At 42.1% G+C, this 18,458-nt stretch overlaps 1 protein-coding gene across 2 annotated transcripts in view; it reads right to left on the reverse strand.

Moving 5' to 3' along the window:
* Window positions 1-18,458, reverse strand: part of FAM189A1 (family with sequence similarity 189 member A1) — a 431,966-nt gene that overhangs the window by 10,170 nt on the left and 403,338 nt on the right. For both annotated transcript variants that reach the window (XM_019533445.1, XM_019533446.1), the window contains 3 exons: window positions 17,458-17,618; window positions 16,530-16,665; window positions 6,252-6,327 (listed from right to left, as the gene is read on the reverse strand). In XM_019533445.1, the coding sequence (XP_019388990.1) occupies window positions 6,252-6,327; window positions 16,530-16,665; window positions 17,458-17,618 (373 nt within the window). The remainder of the gene's footprint in view (window positions 1-6,251; window positions 6,328-16,529; window positions 16,666-17,457; window positions 17,619-18,458) is intronic.

Below are 18,458 nucleotides of genomic sequence, written 5' to 3' on the forward strand. Positions count from 1 at the left end.
ACATACCTCGAGGTACCAGGTGTGGCTCATGAATTCATGAAAGCTGAGAGGGTGGGGCAGATGGACACCCTCCGCCCACCCCCACTTGGCTCGGCAATTGGCCACGGAGAGACCCTGGGTACCTCCCCAGACCCAAGAGGCACCAGTCACCAAGCTGGGGGCAGGGTCCTCCGTACGCTCCCTGGCGGACTTGGAAGTAGACCGGAAGTGCTTCTGGTTCCACTTCCGGGTCTGCTACCGAGCACGTGCGGGGGGTTGGATGCTCCATCCGCCCCAGCATCTCAGCATTCACAAGCCGCCTGGTACCTTGAGGTATTTAGAAAAAACATTTAAAGCTGTGTCTACGGCCAAATCATCAAATCTTTCTGTATCTCTCCAAATCGATTCCGAGGCTTCAGATTTGATTTGGGGAGATTAAAGGGTCTCCCAATTCAATTTGGATTTGGAGATTTGGCTGCTGAATCGAGCTGAATCTCCGAGGAATTGAATCAGCAACCGAAGCTTCACACAGCCCTGATATTTTCTCTTTCTTGATTTCAGAACGCAGCCAATATTTTTTCCATAGTAAGCTATAACTCAAGAGTTACTATGTCATCTAAAAGTATATACAGAATATACATTACTTAAGTTGTCTTAGTCTTTTCAGTAGAATTTTCTGTTCCTTATTGTGAAATAATTGTTGCTAGCTATACTGATACAACAAACATATGCTCACTCACATTTGAATCCAGGGGAAAAAATACAGCATCTTCTAGCAAGTTTAAAAATATTAAATAAAATATCTCTATGTTTTCTGGATCTGGCAAACAGTGGAAAGTGCTAAAATATCAAAATATGAAGACAAATATTGCTCAGGCTAGTTTTATCAAGGACTTTTTAGCCTATCCAAAATTACTGAAGGAAATTTAATATTTTCCTCTAGGCCTGTGGGAGATAATTAACATTTTTGCCACGCAAATGTAAGATTGCCAAAGGAGACATTATAATCAATTATGTAAATACTTATTTCTACTTTAAAAATGGAGAATATTTACTGCTTGAACTGTAATGGCTCCTCTGAAACTTTTAAGTCCTATAAATAAGTACTTATTTAGAAGATTTTTAAAAACATCTTGCTTGTTAATACATCATGGTGTCTCCAAACGCTTTTTACAGCCTATGCAAAAAGAGTCTTTGCAACATTTTACATCAGTTTTTTATTTACATACTTTAGGATATTAATACACATCTGCACGTAGGCCACATTCTGCTCCTTCCACAGAGCACAGGCTTTACAAACTTGTGTCCAAATTGACTCTGGAGTTTCCTTTCTGAGATTTAGTTTTACTGACAACTCAAAAAGAAATATCACATAATGTAAATTTTATGAGTAAGCTCTTCTACAGTCTGTATTAGGCCTGTGCGAGTCGGCAGCAATCCAATCTGGCTTTGGATCCAGCCACTTTGGATGCCAGTGATCCGATCCAGAGCTCCGGACCGGGTTTCTGTTTCAATTCGGCTGAAACAGCTCTGAAGCTTTGGAGCTGCCTCGGAGATCTGGCCATAGGATATAATGGGGAATCAATAAAATATCTATAACTTTGTTGGTTTTTGTCTCATTTGGATGAAAACCTGCAGGGATGGTACCCCTGCTGAGACCATGAAGTATGCCAAGTTTCAAGAAGATCAGTGCAGGGGTTTGGGGGGAACTGTACCCACTAGCTGCTGACAGACAAAACTTGTGACATGGGTGCTTGTGCAACTGACTGTCTCTGTCTTGGGGCAGTTGATTATTCATTATTGCCTCTCCTTAGTCTCTGCTTTTGTAGGTGTTATTGATGGTAATTAACTGGCTTAATCAGCTAGGTACTGTGCATTGAACTGGTGATTGATTGGTAACTGCTAATACAGTAGCTTAGCAGCCAGACCTGCTCGCATGCCCCAAGACAGAGACAGTCAGTTGCACAAGCACACGTCATGAGTTTTGCATGTCAGCAGCCAGAGATGCAGGCCCCAGAGCCCAGAAGCCCTGCACCTATCTCCTCGATAGCTGGCAGGCTTCGTGGCCACAGAAGGGGCTACCATCCCTGCATCTTTCATCCTGCTGCACCTTAACACACACAGTGCCACCCATGTCATGAGTTTTGCTTGTCTGGAGCTTGAGGTGCAGTTCCCCCCCAAACCCCTGCACCAATCTTCTTGAAACTTGGCAGGCATTGTGGCCTCAGCCAGGGCCACCACCTCTGCAGTTTTCACCCCCCTGTGATATAACACATACACGACATCACTTTTGCTTTCAGGAATTTGGGATGCAATTTCCCCCAAACCCCTGCACCAATCTTCTCAAAACTTGGCAGGCTTTGTGCTGTCAGCAGAGACTACAATCCCTGCATGTTTCATCCAAATGAGACAAAAAACAACAAAGTTATACATATTTCATTTTTTCCCCATTATACCCTATGGCCGGATTTCCAAGGTGGTACTGAAGCTTTTCCAAATTGCTTTGGAAAGCCTAACGAAGCCAGTGCTTCGATGTGGACATGCTGCTTCAGATACCAAAGTGTCCAAAGCTTCTCCAGATCTGAAGCACGGTCTGAAGCCTCTCACAGCCCTAATCTGTATATCCTGGATAGAGCTGTTTGGACCCACTTGCCAGCATAACTCAATGGCCTTAGACTGTCTTTACACTTTCTCACTGTTTGCTTGGTACAAAAAAAAGTGGGAATCATAAAATATAGATAGTGCAGGAATAAATGCTCAAAACACTTATGTACACAGCTAGAATGTGCCATTTAGGCATGGAAAGGGAAACAGAATACCACTGAGAGAACTTACCCTCTTGGAAATAAGTGTATGAATGAATCACTGAGGCCACCTTAACTGGAACATCATATACAATTTGAATAAAAAGCAGTAAGAAAATACAGACATCTGGTCATTACAGTGACCCAATTTATTCAGTTTCAACAAAAATAAAGCATTGGCTATGAAAATATTTGAAAATTCTTTATAAGAAGAACATACTTAGTAACTGGTCTCCTTCCATTGTCAGCATCACACAAAAATGTCAAAGCAAGCAGTTCTGTTTAAAGAATGCTTAGTGCTAGAGAAAGGTGAGGGACTAGGTGTAGAAACAGCTGTTGTCTTTGTACTGCCTAAAAAATTTCAGGACAGCACGAAGTGACAGCATATAGATGTCTAAACCTTTTGTTCCACCACGGTGTGACTGCAAAAAAGGTAGTAATCAATTATGTCACTTTATTGCAGTAAACATCTACTTGTTTCATGGTGGGAGAGTGTGGGTAGCCAGGACCCAGCAGCATTCTCCTGCCACTGTGGGCAGGTACTTGTTGGGCTTGAGGGGCCCAGTCTTGCATGCCCTGGGAATTCTTGACAGAATCAGGCCCCTCAAGCTCAGAAAGCACCTGCCTAGCATTCCTTGCTACCAGAGATGTGCCCCAGCAATCTGTGGTGCATGTCTGGATACCGGGAATGTTATGGTTCACCAATTCTAGATACTTGCTCTGGAAATTTCTGGGAACATGCCCCTGCAAATAGATAACTCCACCTTTGCCCACTTCTAAAGGCATATCCCAGGGATCCTGGAGCAGACATGTCTCTGGAAGTAGAGAAAGCCAGGACCCTCTGGTGCAGTTCCAGGGCTGGTTGGAGGCTTCCTGCTTCCACAGACATGTCGCCAGGATCCTGGGAAGCAGTGGAGTTATCTGCTTGCAGAGATGTGTTCCCCAGAAATCTTCAGAAACCCCAGAGATAGCTTGGAAGTGGGGAACATGCCACCCATTGTCCCACAAGATCAATGGGTGGGACAATGGGTGATGCATTTTACCCAACAAAGTGGATCAGCTATACCAGCGCAAATCCCAACAGAGCTGATCTAATTCCTTTGGTGATGTCTATTTCTAGACTGACAGCTCAAAAGATTGATGGTTATTCACAGAACAGGCACATCATGGGTAGTACTACACTGATCTGTGGTGTGTTCCAGTTCTGCTTAGGAGGATAGAATAGAAAGCATGCTACAAATTCAGACTTTACACTGAAACTCAAAAAGGGTGCTCAGTTTTACCTAGACGCAGGTTGATGGTACTGGCTATGAAACGGAGACCTTTCTCCCAAAAAACAGATTAAAACAACCCCCTACATAGTTTTGCATAAGCCTCAAGTAATAATTTGGTCACTTAAGATAAATCACAGATCATAACCAGGGATTCTAGATTTCCATTTGCCATGGAAAACTGTGGAAAAAACATGGATCTACCAAAAGCATGGCAGTGTCTTGCAGTGAGTGGCACCATTTCTGCTCTCTTATTTTTGCTACAATTTTTGCCTCTCAGCCAATAAGCAATAGGGCTAAGGGAAGAGCACTGCTGATTGACTGAGAGGCAAAAACTAGGGCTGTGTGAAATTTCGTCGGCTGTTTTGATTAGAAACTGTTTCGACTCATTTCAAGCTCGAAACAGCAAAATCAAATCAAATCAAAGGGCTTTGAAACAGCCTTGAAACAAAACGAGGCTAGTCAAAACATTTTGAAAGTTTCAAACATTTCAACTTTTGAAGCAGCCAGCAGTGAGGTGGTGGGAGACAGGGGAGAACCAGGGCTGTGCTTCCAGCAGCAGCCGGGAGCGCAGCCCTGGCTCTCCCTGTCTCCCACCGCCGGGCTGTGGGAAGCCAATCACAGCACAGGGGAAGGGAAGTGAGCCCAGACTCAGTTCCCCTCCCAAGCGCTGTGATCGGGCTGGGGAAAGGAACTGAGCCCAATCACTCAGTTCCCCTTCCCAGCCCTACAATCAGGCTGGGGATGGGAAGTCAGCCCATCCCCAGCCCAATCTAGTGCGATGGTTAGGCTGAGTTCATTTCCCCAGCCCAAGCATGGGGCTGGGGTTGGGAACTCAGCCCAGCTGGGCTGAGTTCCTTTCCCCAGCCTGATGGTCAGGCAAAACATTGAAACAATGTTGAAACAGCCTCACTATTTTGATGAAGCAAAACTATAAGAAAAAAACTAAGAAGCAAAAAAATAGCTGTTTCGACTCAAAATGAAATTCGAAAGAAAATACTGTTCTGTCCAAACCTCAAAACTGAAGTCAAAATGGAACAGTGCCATTTTGCACAGCCCTAGCAAAAACCACAGAAAAAAATGAGAGAGAGCAGAAATTGCACTACTCTCTGCAGGATGCCACTGTGGCTTTTGGTAGGTCACAGAAAAACATAGATTTTTGCTGTTTAAATGGTGAATTTTTTTGTTTTTTTCCCCACAGAAAACTAGAATTCCTGATCATGACCACTGAAAAAGTTTTCACTGTCAATTCTGCTAATTATAGAAAATCTGTTCTAGTAAACCGTTTCAATAAATTAATTGCTTCTTTCCTGCTACTCATCAGCATCCCCATTCAAGAGACCCATCTTTACAAAAAACACTCGGGGTGTGTCCAGATGACCGTGCATGTGTGATTTGTGGTGCTGCAAACCACACATGCTGCACATGCATGCATTCAGAGCACTGCTAATTTGCAACGCGGCAGTTTTTTTTGATACCAGGAGATCCTGATGTAAAAAAAAGTGCACCAGAAAAAACAACCATGTAAAAAAACACTTGTGCCACTCAAAACCAGACCCTGGCCAGCTGCCCAAGGAGGCCCCCAGAATTCCAGATAAGGCTGCTGGCCCCAGCCTCCCCTACCCCACCTGGAGTAACTTGCCTTGCACCAGAGCACATGTGCAGGATCTTTTCCTGGGAACAACTAGCAGCAGCACATATTTGTGCTGCTGCTATTTGTCCCTAGGGAAGCACACATTCCTGCTCATTGGGATGTACCCTTGGGTTCTGGCCAACCTTCTGGAGACTTTATACATGCAAACGGATCTGTAACCAGCAGTAGGAAAGATGTGGATGTTCAAAACTGTATCACCTCTAGGACATCTGCAGTTGTTTATTATGATCATTATCATTATTGGATGGCTGCAAGTGTGCAAAATGTTTTTGAGAGAAACAAATATCGCTGTCCTTGACTCAAAACACTTCCCATTGAAGTATGGTCCCACAGAAGTTTGGAGTCAGCTTAAGAGAAACTGCCCTCCTTTGATGCCTGACCTGCCATTCTAGCTCCACCACTTTGTGAACAAGAAGGATGGGGAGTGACTAAGATAAAGCAAGATGAAGTCCCTCCTCTTTCTCTTTCTAATAAAAAAGAAAAAGCATCTTTTAAAACGATGACCCCACCTCCAAAAGTAAAGAACAACAACAGTAAGCTCACCTTGTGTGCTGAAGCCTGCTGTCGTGTTTCTCTCCCCCAGGCTAGATTCGGACGCTTGTAGATCTGTCCCAGTCACCTGAAATTATTTAATAGAACAGTGCATCAATCTGCAGACTACTTGCCTAACAAGCACAGAGCTGAAGTACACTGCTGTAGATCCAACACCTCCATCTAGTAATGTGAAACAGCCATTTGTATAAGTTGCTGTTAAAATCAATAGAAAATAATTTACAATGACTTTGGGTCAGCAGTAGATGCAGGGTAAAGGAACAAGCAAAGAGCAATTGTTGGATTTTCCAGAATCTACAAGCCAGATTTATCTTGGGTTCTGGCTAACATTATAAAGCTAAATGACTGCACTGCTTAAAACTAATGGCCCTATTACACCAAGTCTCTTTCCTTAGTAGCCTGTATTTTCCCTATTCTGCTTGCCTTTATAGTTGAGTTTATGACAGGGACATAGCATTATGTCCCCATAAACGTGGTAAGAAACCCACAGACAGGCCTTAAAAGTACAAATGCAGAGCATACTTCCTGATCAATGTTGGCTGTGACATTGACACCTGGTGTTATCCTGAGCTGTTCATCCTCTACCTCCATCAATGCCAGCATCCCTATTAGGTGTGCTAAGGTGGCTGACAGGGGGTGCTCTGCAGCCTTTGACAGCTGCAGAAGGGAGACCATTCTGACATCTCGTTCTTTTGCTGAAGTGGTGCGGATTTATGTGGGAAATGTGTCTAGTTCTTGAGAATTAGACAAATCAACGCTGGTGTGGGATTTGTGGGAGAACAGAACCAACTCCGGACCTTAGATCTACATTCTCAGATAAGATGCTGTTTCTTGCCAAGGATAATATCAAACGATGCAATAACAGCAGACAGAGCTAAGCAACAGTAGCATGACAGAGCTAAGCAAGGCACATGATAGGGAATCTTGAGTTTCAGCTTTTCATTTTTGGATGGACACTGACTAGCATTTCCTGCTTCTCCTTAATTTATTTCCTTCTGCCCCTCTGCCCTGAACACCAGGACTTGCATCACTTTAAGTCTAATATCTTTACCTCTACCTTTCCCTGGCTCAGAAACCAGTCCTGAAATAAATAAATAAATAAATAAATAAATAAATAAAACAGCTCAAATGTTGCTCAGAAGTCAGAAGTTAATGATCAGCCATTTATGTCCGCACAGGTGTTTAGGCAAACTCCAGTCCAGGTAATTATATTCTGTCTGTGCTAACAAACTTCTCCAGTTTCATGCAAGCCAGCTGAAGGCACTGTATAAATTGCAGTGCTTCATGGTAATAAGGGAGGAACATTTTTCCCTGAAAACAGATTGTGGGCAGAAGCCTGCAAAAGAATATGCAGTGAAAAACCTGATTTACTTCTAAATGACCAAGGAGAGGTAGGATTAAAAAGCTATCAATTTACTTAAGGCTTGATACAGGGTTTATCACTCCTGATTCAGGTAAATTCCTGCCAGAGGTTTCTCTGCAAAATTGTTAGGAGGGACTGAAGTGCAGAGAAATCATACTAAAGAGGAACATTTACCAAATCTAGACAACTCATTAAAGACTTGACCCAGAGCCTACTAAAATCAGTAGCTTTGGATCAGTTCTTGCTTATTTCTAATCCCTCAGATTTGAACATTTCTGTGAGAAACGGCTGTTGAAAAAGAATGCTGAATAAAAGTATAGTACTTATAAATAAAACAAGAATACCAAAATATGCACAAAGACAAGGTCTGGAGGGCACAAGATGGATGTCATCTTAGCAGAAAGCATTACTTCTGCTTCTGTATGGCTGAATTTAACTAGCAGAAGTTCATTACAATAGGTGACAGGGCCTGGAAATAATCATCAATCACCTGTGAGCAAGCTCTTGTGTCAAGGGCTTAATTTGTATTTGGCGCTCTCTAAAATTGAATGTGACATTACTACACTAAAGCTATTAAGAAAAGAGCTTTCATTCCATGTGCGTTTTAAATTATAATATATATCTTACGCAGAAGGAAGCAAGAGGCAAAGGGTTCTGCTGTACAGTTTGACTTTAAAAAGTGATTTTTCTTTTAAAGAAAAGGTTTTGTGAATAAAAGCATCTACATGAAAAATGGTACCAGAAATAGTAGAGCAGATAGCTGATGTGCTGGGATGATGCAGAATAAACCAACAGTTAAAATGATAGGGTGTGCTCTTGGTATGATCTGCTTATGTTTTATCCTCAAAATCCTATCTTCTCTGCATATAGAAATAGAAGATCTCATTTGCTGTGTGAGGATGAGTATTAATATGATGGCTCAAAACTATCACCCATAGGGAGTGACCCTTGAGCCTTCACCTCTAAGGTCCCAATCCAGCAGAGCATTTATATTCATGTTTAACTTTAAATCAGGCCTAGAAATCAAGGATTTTACTGCTTATTCTAAAATGACAGCATCCATCAGTAGCAGCACTAAGAGTTTTGCAACACCCAACATGGCCCAGTCATCAGATGAGGACACAAAATAATACAGAACTTGCAGGTTACAAAAACTTGCTTTTTAAATGGCTGTTTTGAAAGCACAGGAACCAAGAGAACTTTCTCCTGGATATAAACTCTTGGCAACATAAATTATAGATGTTAAAGAAAAATCTGTGAGTCTATGAGATATTCTCTCAGAAGCAACAGATGATCCTCAAACGTCCTTCATAAATTAAACACAATATTTAAGTTGAAGTAGAAAGAATATTATGTCTAAAATTACATAACTATTATTTGCGTTGGTTTTCAATCCTTATATTACTGGAGAAATCCTTTTTACGCTTTAAAGGCTTTCTAAGTAGGATTTGTTCGTGTTGTAGATCATTTATAAAAAAATCCACTGAATGTCCATGCAAAAATGTTTAATGGCCTTATAAATTCTACTCAGTGCAGTACACTGCAGTTTGTATTGTATCTGTAAAATGACTTGCATGCTTGGATAAGGCTGTTACTCTGATCAAAATAAATCTGAGCTAGACAAAGAGTAGGTACTGACTTTGAACTTCTGGGCTAAAAAATACCATTATATTGCATGTAGGTGTATGCAGTGCTAATTACAGATGCTAGAAAGGCAATTCTAAGAAAAAACTTTGAGAATACCGACAAAAAGGCCTGTCATTCACTAGATCCCTTTTTCTGAAAGGGCCTGTGATACGATTTCATAGATAGCAGCGATATAAAGATGAGGTCTTTTCCTGGTTAGCCCCTAATCACAGAAAAAAAGTGTGCGGTATCAGATTGGTAAGCTATTTCTAACTTCTTGTTCAAAGCACCTTCTTGGATTCAGACACTAGATTTTTCGTACCAGTGCTCATCTCCAGCCTGTTGAACATTTCTCTTGTATTATGACATGTAGTCAGGATGGAGCTTGTACGGAGCATATTCTAGAAACCTGATATAGTTCAGCCATGGCAAGCAGGTTAAAATCAATATTTCCACTGGTGCATCGGATTGGCTGCTAATGCTGACCTCTGTGCAGAATACAGATCGGGGCAGGCAATTATTTCAGCTGGAGGGGCATCTAACGAGTTTTGGTGAGCTATCAAGAACTGTAAGGGCAGCCCTACTACTTGACAAGTGCCCTGCTTCCTGGTCAACATCTTGGGACTGGAAGTCCTACCCCATAACCCCTGAACTTTGCCACTGGTAGTCCCTCCCTCTGCCCCCAGAAATATTCCTTTTGGGAAGGGGCTTTGACATCTTGGAACGAGAAAAAAACAACAAATTACATATCAAAAATATTAAAATCAAACATCCACAATAACATATTTTAAATTTGTTTTAAATATATATTTTTCTCCTCAGTTGCGTGCATTTGTGCTGTGTGTATAGAGATGATTTCATAATAGCTCAAAATGAAGTCTTAGTCTTGTATATTGGGGGAAGTGTGGGAGGGTATGGGTGGGTGTGGCTGTGGGGGTATGAGGTTTGTAGGGGCTGCGGGTGTATGGATGTGTGTATGTGGGAGAGGGTGTGGAGATATGTGTGGATGTGGGTGGGTTAAGATGGGGGTTTGTGAGGCTGTGTGGATATGTGTGTGACTTTGGAGTTTGTGGGGGGCTGTGGGGTGTGTGAAAGGGGAGGGTGGTGGGGTGAATGTGGTGGGGTGTGTGCATGTAGGAGTGTGGCTCCCCCCAGAGGTACGTGGGTATATGTGAGAGATGTGGAGGTATGGCTGGGTAAGGTGTTTGTGGGGTGCTTGCTTGTGTGTAGAGGAGTGTGTGGCTGCAGGGTTTGTGGGGGAGGTTTTGAGAGTATGTGAGGTATGCATGGGAGCTCCCCGTGTGCAACTCCCTGAGCCAGTCAGCACCTGCCATTGCCCCTGCCCTGCAACAGCCTGGAGCCCAAAGCCCACGCTCCACCACAAGCAGTGCACAACCCCATTCCTGCCCTGTGCCTGCTCCACACCACCTGCTTGGCACATCTTGCAGCCTCCAGGGCATGCAGTGGGGCTGCAGTGGTTCCATGGCAGGACTGCCTTTCTAGGCAGCCCATACGGTGGCAGATCCTTCTGGCTACCACCACCATTGCCCCCAGCTATGCAGTACCACTGGGGACCCTGCACCACACAACCCTGACCCCATGAGTCCCACACCTCCTTTGGGCTCACCCGTTTGGGCTGAGCAGCAGCGACACTAGGCAAAAACTGTTGCTTGGTGCAGCAAAAAGCAGCCCCTATCCCTCACCGCCGCTGGGCGGTTCTTGCTGCAGCCCCCTGGAGCTTGCACCACACCAGGCTGCCCTGCATGTCTGTCACCGCTGCCTCTGGGCTGCCCAGAGTGGCAGTGGTGACAGTGCAGACCAGCTACAGGGCACCCTGGCACAGCGCAGGCTCTAGGCAGCTGCACCAAGAACTGCACCCTCAGGATTAGTAAAACTAATTCTTGTCTTCCAGGTTTACATTTTAAATCAGACTAAGTTGTGTATGCTGTGTTATGTTGGGCTGTATCCTAACTTAGGCAAAGATTTTTGATGGTTCCCTGTTGTATGCTTTGCAAATTGCTGTGTTCAATACTTGCTTGCTTTAGAGAAAGGACTTTTTCCCCATCCCCACTCCTTAGACTGGCAGCCTCCCATCCCCTCTCCCCACTGCTGGTGGCTGGCATCAAATGTGTTGAGCTAGCCCTGGCTAATGCCTGGCCATGCCCTCTTTGCTCCAGCAGGAAGGGGTGAGGACTTTAGAGGGCGTCTCTCTTCCCTACCCTTTGGCAGTAGCTAGCAGGCATGCTCTGGTGTCCCCCAGCTTCTGGCTTGAGCCACTGTAGGCATGTGGCTGCATTTCTTGATTTAACAGAGAATATCTCTTTAGTTATTAATCAGTTTAAGCTGTGAGGCACAGACTAACCTGGAAAGAGTGAATCAATTCAGGCTCAGGCTTTTTGAATGTCTGCCCCTAGCCAGGATGTGCAGAAGCAGAATATAAGGAGAGAGAAATTAGAATACAAAAGACAAAGGAGCAGGGAGGGGCAGAGAGAAGGGAGGGCAGGAGAGGTGGGGAGAGACAGAGAAGGAGAAAAGGAGAGAAAAGCAAGGAAGCAGTAAACTCATAGGAACAAAGAGGGTCACAAAAGCTAATGCAGGTAATGAAATAAAAATCCATAGTCTTTCTTTAAACTATACTTGACACAGTCCAGTTTGTGGATGATGTCTTTTTCCATAATTTCCCCTTCAAACCATTTCTGTTGTTGTTTGTTTTTTAATTTTTCTGCCTGAAAACAGCACTCCTGAGGTCAACCACGAGTACCCAGGAAAATTGAAGTGTTCTGCCACAGGCTTTAGTGTCTTTCTGCAGCCAATGTTATAACAGTGTTCATTCATTCTTACACAAAGAAATTGCCCTGTCTGTCCACTGTAGATAGGAACGGTGTACTGTAAACAGGTGATGGCATATATAGCATTAGCAGAGTTGCAGGTGAATGAAACTTGGATGTTGTACTCCTTGTTGTTACTGTATTTACTTGACCATAAGACAGCCCTGATTATAAGACAACCCCCCAGTAATTAGATTGTATACTTGGAAAATTTATAAATTTGTTATAATTTTTCAGGTACACAATCTAATTATTGGAGGCTTGCCTTGAATTTGTCCTCCTCCCACTGCTACAGCAGGGAAAATACACCTGGAAGGGCCAGGTGGCCCCCTTGCCCTCTGCCCACTCCCCACCAGCTTCTTCCCGCTTCAGACTCTGCTTTCCCTGAGAACATGGGAATGAGAGACAAATTTGAAAAAAAAGACTTCAAAATCAATGTGCCTGTAGTAATTGGTGTATAGGCAAATTACTATGGGTACCCACAGACTTAGTTCATCCAGAATTGATGCATTTTACTTTTGAAACTGCAGCACATTTTAGCACAACATAAGCATACTTTTAAGTAGCCTTTTTGTTCTTTTGCTGAAGTGGGGGCTGGTTTAGTTCAATACCTTCATCAATGAGTGAACAATGGGATGGAGTGCACCTCCACAAGGTTGCAAATGACACTAAGCTGGGGGAAGTAGCAGACACACTGGAAGGTAGAGTTAGGATTCAGAGGGTGCATCTACACGAGATGTTTTACTCAAGATTAGAGCAAATTACTGCACAGTAGGAGTCACCATTTACACGTGCAGATGGTTACTGTGAAGTAATTGCAAGTAAATTTGCTACCTGTAAATACTCTTAATTACTTACTGTGCCATATGGCCCATGTAAATGGCCAACCAGGAGCAAACTTGCTCCCAGTCAGCCAACCAGCAGTGGCCAGGATATTGCTTTCCGCCCCTTGGAGCTTCCTTGATGCTGGTGCACTGGAGTCCAGGTGGGAACTGTACCCCACAAGTAGGGAGCTCCCAGCCCCCGTTCCCCAATTGTGATTGTGGAGCAGGGGCTGGGGAGATCCCACCCAGCTGCAGCTCCGCAATTGCGGAGAGATGGTGATCGTGGAACTGTGCAGGGAATGGGCTGGGAGCCTCTTCTGTGTTTCAAAAGGGAACTTTGTTAAGAGTTTTAGTCTACTCTGGTGTTGTGCTGTGGTTTCGTTCAGGAGTCGGTAAAACTGCTGGAAAGCTGTCTCTTGGCTTCTTGTATATATGCTGTTGTGTCCCTGACAACAGTGGCACCCCACTTATAAGCCTGTTGTATGACATTCTTCGTCAGGTCTCTCTGAGGAACAATGTCTTGTATTCAAAAGTAGGGGTTGGACTAGATGACCTCCTGAGGTCCCTTCCAACCCTAATTTCCTATGATTCTATGAAGACTTACAAGACATTTGCTGGCATAATTCACCCAGAGATTGGGTCCCTCAATTCTTCTCTGTCTCCATATCCTAACAGATATTGTCCTTGGAAAAGCAGTGTGAAAAGCACCGTTTTCAATGTAATGGAATGAATTATAGTCTCACCAGTCAGCTTGGATAAACAACTCCAAATCGTATTAGAAGCAATCTCTAAAGTTAGTGCAAGCATTTAAATGTTTCTTGGATAGGAATGGAAAATCTAATTTGAAATAATTTGATAAAATTCTATAGACCTTAATCCATGCAAAAATGAACAAAAATCATGTCTTGTGTTCAGTAAAAGGCTTTATGATTATTGCTATTTAATGGGTCTCATCAGTCCTACTGTATCTAAATCTCTGCCATTATTTCCATTGGAATGTCTGCCTTTGAGGGATTTATACATTTGGTCAATTCAATTTGTATTGTGCTGTACTCTTGGCTCATTTTCTATGACAACCCTTTGCTATTCCTACATACCCTCACAGACTTTGAATTTTTATTGACTTTGGATCCAAAAGGAGCGCAAATTTGGGCCACTGCTTTTAACAGAACTATATGGAGCACAGAAGTGCTATACAAGTTTCGCCTCTGCCCATGCACTTCACTTCTGCTCTTCAACATCTGTTGTCATCTTGGTCCTGAGCTCACCTGACAAGAATGGGTCAGGGACACAGTGCATAAAGAACCCAGTAGGAGATTTTAATAATCATTGTTACTTAATAATTTAAAGTCACCATTCCCATACTCACTTGAGCCCAGAGCCAATATTGAAACTGAGGTGTCCAGAGATGATTGGACAGTGCATTAACACTGACTCATCTCTCAGAAAAGGCTTTTGAGCAACTTGGCCTATGAACTGGGGTTTCGTTTTGCTACTTTAATCTTCTACCCAGATAAATTGAGTTTCTTTTTATCATCCATGGGTGCTGGCATGCTGCTGTGGTAGCTATTTCTGTGCAAACTGCAATCTGCAATAATTGTCAGACTGCAGGGAGTAATGCGCTGGCCTCTTTCTATTTTAATATATGGAGACTCTATTTGCATAACCTCCATTTGTGTGGCTTAAAAATACTCATCTCAGAACAAATTTTCCCTTTTTACTGAATACGTTTTAAATTGGCTTTGCCATTTTTTAAATTTAGAGACAAGACACAAATATAAGAACATCATGAAACACTCCAGGGCCTTCAGATATATTTGCATTGCTGCAAAGAATGCAGGACTGAATTTCAGTAAGTAGCATTTTATAAAGGAGACAGTGTGGACACTTCAACTTTGCTCTGCAGCAAAGAACTTCACTTCCAAACAGTTTAAACTGACTCATTCTACTGCAGGGGAGTAAATCAGAGGCACAACATTTGGACTGTTGCTGCCTTCTCTAAGGTAGAAGTGAATTATGTAAGGCAGAGGCTGCTTTATGAGTTAGGGATTGTAGTGTGGTTCTTTTCACCCATATTATCTTTCTGCCTGGTGCCATGGATCCTACCATTGTCTGCTTTCTCTGGGCACTTAGTTGCCTTGATAACCTTCCCTGCACAGGGAGAGCAGGTATGCTTTTTAATCTAATGTTTCACAATACACTGTTTCCCCTGAGTCAGAAATATCTCAAGTGATTTGTTCTCTCATACAGCCTCCTCAGTCAGCCATTGTATAGATAGGTACTTATGTGAACCATCTGTCCACTTACAGCTCTGCAAATGCACAAATAAATCTGAATGAGGCATAGTCAGTGTACTCCATTCATCAGCCTTCCTTGGGATTTTATTGAATCCAGGAGGAAATTAAAGATTCTTGAAGCAATTAAATATAGGCATGAAGCTGTTGTTATACTCTGGCAGCTGATCACACTGTAATGGTGATAGCCTGACTGGGTTTGGAATTGCATGGTAGGGAATAAAAGGTAGAATATAAAACTGAAAACTTTAAGCGTGAGATGTTCTGGATCTTTTGATAAAGCTCATAATGGAATTGTTAAGGACTCTACAGAATATTCTTATTGCTATAATACATCAGGAGCTACTGAAAATAATAACATCCAAAAGCTGAAGCAACAGCAAAATTACAAAGGAGCATAGATTCTACTTGTGGCTATCTTACAGAACACATGTCCCTATTTCTTTCCATTCATTATATTGCTGTGTATGTATACTTCCTTACCACTTAATGTAACAGATTCAGGAACCTGTTCCAAATAGTCTGTTGCCAGCTTGGAGTCTGTTCCTGGAATGTTACATGTTACAACTGGCAGAGTGTTAGTTTTGACATAGGACATAAGTCTTTCTGCCAAGACCTGGGCATTTCATTGACAAAAATCCTTGCCATCAAAGAATATGCCAATGCTTGTCCAGAATATAATTTGAAAGCTGACGCCAACTGGCAATTGAAAGTGTTTTGGGTTTTTTTAAAGATTTTTTCTTATGTGATTTAGGGTTCTCTGCAGCATTTGCAGGATTACAATTCAAAGTTCTACATCAAATTTTATGAAGAAAATTGTATTCAGCTAAGCACAGATCCCAGGACATTAACTGTGCATCTAATGGGTTTGCATGGCATAGACGCACATGCAGTGTTGCATTTTGTAACAGATCTTATTACTTTCTTAAATAGCAGATCTCATTTTCTACTGTACTGGTCTCACAGCTAGGGCACATTAAAGAAAAGTGGGCAATGCAGTCATCACCTTCTCAGAGCAAAGTTTTTTGTGTGTGTGTGCACACGCATATGTGTGCATAATGAATGACACTAAATGAAATGCTACTTCTCAGGCATACAAATACAAGTTAGGATAATGCAATGTTACAAGTGAAAGTCACACGTACTGGGAAAGGAAAAAAATCCTTTCTAAGTTAAGGACAGTAGACTGAAAACTATCCATGTGCACAATTCAAATTACATTTTATTTGCACTGTGTGTGCAAGGAACTATTTATTATCTCCTAAATTCTTTTAGCTGCTATTAAAACACTTGGGAAAGAGAATGTATCACTATTCCCTTCCAGTTTTCCTTACCTGACTAGCCGGTGTTTGTCCAATCACTGCCTCATATGGAGGGGGTAGCTCAGTTGGATATAGTATTCCTGGGCTATTAATGCTGACTTCATATAAAGCACTGAAGGGGGAATGAGGAAAGTCCAAATGGAGACTTCTGTTAAAAACAAATGTTAAGTTATCAGGAAATGCATGGAATTTATCTGGAAAACTAACGGCTCCCACAATGGTGGAGAAAAAAGCATCTCTTTAAATTCAGGGCCAACATACAACAAAGCATTCATAGGTACATATAAACACATGACTGGAAGGGACCTCCTGAGTCAGAAAGTCCAGTCTCCCACTGTCACAGGCACCACATCATATAATCTCCTTCATACTCATCACACTCCATCTTGAAAATGGATTTCTTTCACTACTGTATCATGCTAACAATGTGCGCATGCTGTGGAATAGAACCCACTGAAGAGATTCATCAAACGAGTGAAACAAAGCCATAATTCACTAGATTGTTTAAAAACTGTATTTGATTTGTGGACAAATCTAGTCTATCAGCATCAATATCTCTCATATGTTCCACTGCAAGAACATTAAATTACAGGCAATTTCCTGAGAAGATTAAGTCTTACATTTAACTTTTGTGTATAACAGAAACAGTTATGGTGGGGTTACCTGCAAATCTGAATTCCTGTTTTATGATTATACCATGTTATCCTTGTTTTCTCTGAGTTCCCTTCTCCATCTTTGTACACTGGTGCTTATAGAAACAAAGAAACATTGGAAAATGTGACCTAGCACACTTATGAAATGTGTACATCTATGCCTCACATCCCGGGAAGAGACATCTACTATGAAGGAAGAACATTACTGGGTGGCTTGTGTAGTATAATTCAGATTTCTGTGGGTCCAGAACAGTGATAAGGTAACAAGGTCAGGGACAAAGAAATACCTCTGTGCTTCTATCAGGGGAGTGCAGGTATATTCAGGAGGGTAGTAGGGCGGGGGTGGTATTGGTGGTATGAACTCATCAAAATCCAGGGTTTGATGCAGGATAGTTCCATGTGGAGTCATGCAGTCTGGGTTGGTGGAAAGTGACCTCTGTGGCAGAAACTGAAAAGGAAGAAAAGAGGCCAATGGTTTCTTCAGATGGTAGCAATAAAAACAGATAATAGTTAAACTTGACATGAAAATCCCTAGTGCCATCAAGAGGGCTACTTCTGGGAGTAAAGTGTTATTCAAGGCTGAGCAAGGATGTTAGAATCCATTCTAAAAGAAGGAGGAAGAAGTTGGTGGAAGTAAAACAAGAACTGAAGGTCTCAGAAGCCAACCAATATATTCATAAATGTTCAGTGGAAAAATTGCTTATTTCCAGAAGGAGAACAAACATTTCAGAATATGCAATGCCACAACCAAAAACAGGAGTTTACTTTATAAGTTAATTTTCTTTGTAAGAGCATGAGATAACGAATGGCATAAGAGCACTGTTCAGAAATAGCGGACACTGGTTTTGCCTGTTTAAACAACTATTTGCACATTTTAATAGCTAGTTTGGAATGTATCAAATTGAAAACTGAAGGGTTGTACTTTTTTTAAAAAATAATCATTATTGCATTTTTCAGTTTAAAGACAAGTAATGCCCTCCATATATTTTATGGAGGGTGAGGTAGACTGTAATATTCATGGCTGATAACATTCAAACAGGCTTTCTGTGTACAAGATGGAATCTTGTCCCATAAACACATGTCAAAACAGAGATAAAATGCAACTGCATTGAACTATAAAAAGTAACAATGATGTAAGGTATTCATCAAGGTCCTTAACAGGAAAAGAACTTAACAAAACAATAATATGAAGAAGCACATTCAATAATAATACAGAAAAACTGTAGCCTAATGAGCCTGTTAACAGGTTGATACTATGTCATGATACTGTGGGGACTGTTATGAACAT

Source organism: Crocodylus porosus, unplaced genomic scaffold (genome assembly GCF_001723895.1).
Source record: "Crocodylus porosus isolate Cpor-Errol unplaced genomic scaffold, CroPor_comp1, whole genome shotgun sequence".
Taxonomy (NCBI): domain Eukaryota; kingdom Metazoa; phylum Chordata; order Crocodylia; family Crocodylidae; genus Crocodylus; species Crocodylus porosus.